At 40.9% G+C, this 5,574-nt stretch overlaps 1 protein-coding gene across 1 annotated transcript in view; it reads left to right on the top strand.

Annotated features, from left to right (window-relative positions):
- shtn1 (shootin 1) overlaps positions 1 to 5,574 on the top strand; it is a 55,327-nt gene that overhangs the window by 29,477 nt on the left and 20,276 nt on the right. The window contains exons 6-10 of the mRNA XM_020607531.1: positions 1 to 159; positions 2,964 to 3,061; positions 3,369 to 3,450; positions 3,598 to 3,692; positions 3,829 to 3,975. Of these exons, the coding sequence (XP_020463187.1) occupies positions 1 to 159; positions 2,964 to 3,061; positions 3,369 to 3,450; positions 3,598 to 3,692; positions 3,829 to 3,975 (581 nt within the window). The remainder of the gene's footprint in view (positions 160 to 2,963; positions 3,062 to 3,368; positions 3,451 to 3,597; positions 3,693 to 3,828; positions 3,976 to 5,574) is intronic.

The following is a 5,574-nucleotide window of genomic DNA, read 5'->3' on the forward strand; positions in this document are numbered from 1 at the left end:
ACCGCTCTCTGAAGAGGAAGAGCATGATGTTGATGTGCCACCTCAGCCCAGAGACCATCACAAAGATAAATCTTGAGGTTGAAGAGGAAGAGTATGATGAAGACCTACATGCAGCCAGCAAGGTCTGCCTCTCCCCACAGTGTCAAACCGCCCTTTCAGGTACAAGATGTCGCCCACTTCCCCAACTATCGAGTGTTTCACATATTCGCCAGTAAGTTAACATATACTGTATTCACAGTTATAGCCACACAGGAACAGCAAAAATATGTGTGGCATTGATCTCATGTGTTCAAGTAACAACCTAATGGTCAGGGTTTGACAGGTTTGGCAAATTGACAGCACAGTTCCTAGCTTTTATCACGATGTGTTACCGGTCATTGACCAAGGCCACACCACTGACCAAAGAGGCACTGTACAGAACTGACATGTAAAAATGGATGTACTCGTCAGGACGGGTGCTGTATATAGCAGATGAAAACAGCTGCATAATATATTCATTAATTGCCTGCTGGGTATGAATAAAATGACTGCATTGAACTATATTTTTCTTGGAAGCTGCATATTTGTAACAGAAACCCTGGGCTACAACATAGCGGCATAGAGAACCTAATAGCAGCAGGTGAGGTCTAATGAAAGAAGCTCTTGAAACATTATAGAAAGTCGGGATTCACCAATTTAATTGACATTGACTAATGTTCATTGACAACATGTTTAAAGTGAAATATAATAAATAAGAAGTGACAGTGTGCAGGATGTTCAGGGTAACTTATGTTCTGAATCTGTCCCTGACCTTATGGAAGTGCAATAATAAATTGCTGAAGTGCTCTTTTAATAGTCCATATCGTCTCTATTCTTGTTATCTCAGTTGATAATTATTTAATGAAAGACAGTGTATGCTAAATATACCAAACCAAAAGTACCAAATAGATATTAAAAGAATATTTACGATATGGTGTGCCAAAAAAAAGTGAAACTGTAAACTGTTAAAACGATGCATGAAATAAGTAATTAGTAACTACAGATGTTGAGTAAGTCTTAATCTATTTAAAATGCAGTACTAGTGAACTGCTCAGGAGGTAGAGCGGGTCGTTTCCTAACCGGAGGATTAGCGGTTCGATTCCCGGCTTGTCCAGTCAACACGTCGAGGTGTCCTTGAGCAAGACACTGAACCCCCAGTTGCACCCGGTGATGTCACCGGTGTGTGAATGCGTGAGTGCTTGGGAGTGCGAATGGGTGAATGGCCGAATAATGTGAAAGCGCTTTGAGTGTGCTGTAAAAGCATAGAAAGGCGCTATACAAGTATAAGACCATTTACCATTTTTCTTTCCACTCAGCTGTCTCTGGTAAATGTCATGGTCAGTTCCTTTAGTCAGCCAGTAATTATACCTTGGGTGATAATGGATTTATACTCCATGATGCTTTTCCCATCATGTTATTCAAGGCTGCTGGCATTAAAATGGAGATATAATCATGTCATTTGCAAATGCTATACTCTGAATCAGAAGATGATTGAATACAGAATTAAGTTGACTTGCTCAAGGATTGTGGGCTTAATATAGTGTATATTCGTAATTGCATGTTAATGGATAACTAGTCAGAGCACTTCCTGTCGGGGAACACACAGGATACTTTCACTCTGCGTGTTGTTACCTTACACCCAGCGTTATAGTCGAATGACTAAACCTTGAGTCCGAGTCGTCTCGAGTCCCCGGCGTTTGAGTCCGAGTCAAGTGAGTCACAAAAGAATAATCTAAGTCGAGTCTGAGTTCAGTCTGAGTCAAACCCTTGCTACCCGAGTCAGAATCATTAGATACAGAATCATCAACCATTTTCTTTTTCACATTTTCCAACAATGTATTCCATCACCACATTGCTCCGTAATTTAAATATATAAAAATTGATTATAGAAGGGTGGAGTGCACACCTTGATCGACGTGCGCTGTATATAGCAAGGTGCAGGCTAACAAGTTTTAATATCATGTTCTCATGCCATATTTTTATGGCCTGTTCCCAACAAAAACATCTGAGTCCTTGTCTTTAACTTCCAAGTCCGAATGCAGTCAGTGCTTGAGTCCGAGCCCAAGCCTGAGTCATCGGTGCCTCAGGTCCAAGTCAGGTCTTGAAAATCTGGACTTGAATTAAACATGAGTCCAAGTCCTGGACCCAGGTACTACAGCACTGCTTATGCCATATATGGGTTTAAACTGACTAAAGACCATCTGTAGATTCTGGGTTGAGCACATCTCAGACGAGGCCCACGGAAGCACCTGCTGTTCAGGCATTTTTAGCGTTTTCATTTGACTTGAGAATTATATTCAGCAGAATACTTGTCCTACTTAACAAAGGGCATTCCATCCTTTGCCTAAAACACTTTTAGGTGTCAGTGACCTTCTACTGCATAAGTACCCTCCTAAATGTCTCAGCCTGGTCCTGCTGTGAGCTGCTTTGTATTAACAGATTAATTCTCTGGGTAATTTCACAGATTTCAGAACAAAGGCATTTCTCAGATTTCCTGGGCAAAGAAATAACGACCTTTCATGCGTTTAACCCAGGAAGCTGCATACATATAAAATACAGTCTGTTGATGCTTCTACTGTTTGTTTATTCCACACTGTATTCATATCCATTATGTTTAGGTTTGGGGATTATATGTATCCCACTACAACAGCTCACGTGGCAAATGTATTGTAATGTTCATTTCCACAGCACTGATTCTTCTTATTTTATAAGCAGAAATCATGTTTTCATACCCGTTTACCCTTCAGCGTGATGTATTTGGTTAGATCAGAACAATGTCATTCAAATTCAGATGGCTAAAATAATTACAGCGAGGCACCTAAAAAAATCGACTCCTAACAAGCAAACTGTAATTTTTTTATATTTTACACTTGTTCTCAGTACCAGTGTGTGACAGTATAGTGTGCAAATACCGGTCATCTCTACTTTGATTTTCTTTGTTTCAGAGCTGCACAACAAACTGGAATTAACACTAAAGGAGAAAGCTAAAGCAGTAGCTGATCTTGAGGAAGTAAGAGAGCAACTGAGGGAAACCAGGGCAGAAGTAAGTTCAAGCAGTGTTTATCTGTGTGTGTGTGTGTGTGTTTGTTTTGTTTTGCGAGGTCACTAACACCCAGCTTTCTACAGCATCTGAATTGTTGAAAACTTGTTACTTAGAGAAGAAAAGTCATTAACTCGAACCAGCAGTGACATTCAGATGAATTACAACTGTTATGATAAATGTAAAGATTCCTTCTGCGTTGCCTCCATTTTGACAGTGGCAGTAATTACCCTAAAATAAAACTCACAAAACAAACTGTAATTTTCATCTGTATCATTTATTCCTCCACTCTGTCTCCTTACATTTGCAGCTGCTGAAAGAGAAACATGATAACACTGTTTTAATTGCTGAGACACTGCGCCAAAAGAAGCTCCTGGGGAAATATAACAGAGGTTGGGATGTAAAATGTGCTCGTCGTTTTTACAATTTCATTAATAATCTATCATGAAAAAGAAGCTACTTTTCATCCGCCTGGGCTTGTTTTCTTACAATAATTGCACCAAGTGTTTACTGCATGATAGTACATTATCTTTGTCCAGTGTCTCAGTTTGCTGTGGAAGAATACAAGGCCTTACAGGACACACTGGACCTGGAGCAGGATCTGAGGACAGAGGCAGAGAACTTTGCCAGAGCCGTGAGTCTCTTTTTTATTCTCCTTACAGCAGCCCTTCATGCTTCTCACTTATTCCCTATAGGATGAGTTTCATGATGTTGTTTTGTTTCTTGCAACACTGTGGTGCCATATCATTCTCCCTTTCTCCTTTCTTCAGATGGTGGTCGAGCAAAAGACGCTGAAGAGACAGAGTCAGATCCTGATGCAGAGCTCCTCACCCAGCCAAGCTCTACAGGAAGCCCTCAGCCAGGTCACCAAGCTGAGCCAGGATCTGGAGACCCAAAGACTGGAGCATCAAAACCAGGTCCACAACTCTTAAACAAACCAGACTCATTTACTGATTGTTGGTTTGAATTACAGTCTAAGGCAGAAGTGAGGATGCCCCTGTGCAGTATCATTTAAATCAGAGGTGGTCAATTCCAGTCCTTGAGGGCCACTGTCCTGCTTGTTTTCCAACTATCCCTGCCTGACCTAAGATACCATCTTAGATGAAAGTGGAGTGAGGAAAGATAAAGTGAATTGGTATCTTCCAGCTTCTGACTGGCTGAACACACCTGAGCCAGGTAATCAGCAACAAGTCAGGCAGGGATAGTTGGAAAACAAGCAGGACAGTGGCCCTCAAGGACTGGAATTGGCCACCCCTGGTGTAAATGTTGAATGATTCAAAATTGTATCATGTTTCAATAATTTCATTATTTCCAAGTTGACAAGCAAAGTATTTCCTCTGATGAACAGTCAAAAACAAATACTTTTGAATGACCATAAAGAAAATACAGGCCCCAAAGTAGATAGTGCAACAAAATGAATAGACCCGACACACAAATTAGAAAACCTGTGATTGCCGAAACAAAACTGAGTACAGCTTTGTTTCCGTTACCTCTACTGTATATGTCTGCATCATGGTTCCACATGGAAAAGAACTGCCAGAAGAAATGACAAGTCTGTTTATGAAACTTCACAAAAATAGAAAGGGATACAGGCAAGTTTTATTTATATAGCACATTTTCATACACAAAGACAATTCAAAGTGCTTAAAACAGTGCACACAATTCACACAGATAGATCAAATACTAAAATGCATAGACAGATCAAACATTTGAATGCAGATTAGATTAAAACATTAATGCAAGTTAAAAGCACATAAGCACAAAGTAGCAACATACAAGTGTAGATACCTAGTACTTTTAGGATAGCTGTGGCAGACTGTGGCTTCTTTGTGTTCTCAACACACTTGCAGCAGTAATCAGGCGGTACAGGTGCAGCTCAATAAATTAGAATACGGTGACATGCCACTCAGCTAGTCAACTCAAAACACCTGCAAGTCCTGACCCTTCAAAGTGGTCACTCAGTTTGGTTCACTAGGCAACACAATCATGGGGAAGACTGCTGATCTGACAGTTGTCCAGAAAACAATCATCAACACCCTTCACAAGGAGGGTAAGCCACAAACATTCATTGCCAAAGAAGCTGGCTGTTCACAGAGTGCTGTATCCAAGCATGTTAACAGAAAGTTGAGTGGTAGGAAAAAGATGCACAACCAACCGAGAGAACCGCAGCCTTGAGAGGCTTCTCAAGCAAAATCGATTCAAGAATGTGGGTGAACTTCACAAGGAATGGACTGAGGCTGGGGTCAAGGCATCAAGGGCCACCACACACTACCGTGTCAGGGAATTTGGCTACAGTTGTCGTATTCCATTCCTATTTCTCTTGTCAAGCCACTCCTGAACCACAGACAATGTCAAAAGTGTCTTAGCTGGACTAAGGAGAAGAAGAACTGGACTGTTGCTCAGTGGTCCAAAGTACTCTTTTCAGATGAGAACAAGTTTTGTATTTTATTTGGAAACCAATGTCCTAGAGTCTGGAGGAAGGGTGGAGAAGCTCATAGCCCAAGTTGTTTGAAGTC

The sequence above is a fragment of the Monopterus albus genome, unplaced genomic scaffold (assembly GCF_001952655.1).
Source record: "Monopterus albus unplaced genomic scaffold, M_albus_1.0 scaffold87.1, whole genome shotgun sequence".
In the NCBI taxonomy this organism is placed as follows: domain Eukaryota; kingdom Metazoa; phylum Chordata; class Actinopteri; order Synbranchiformes; family Synbranchidae; genus Monopterus; species Monopterus albus.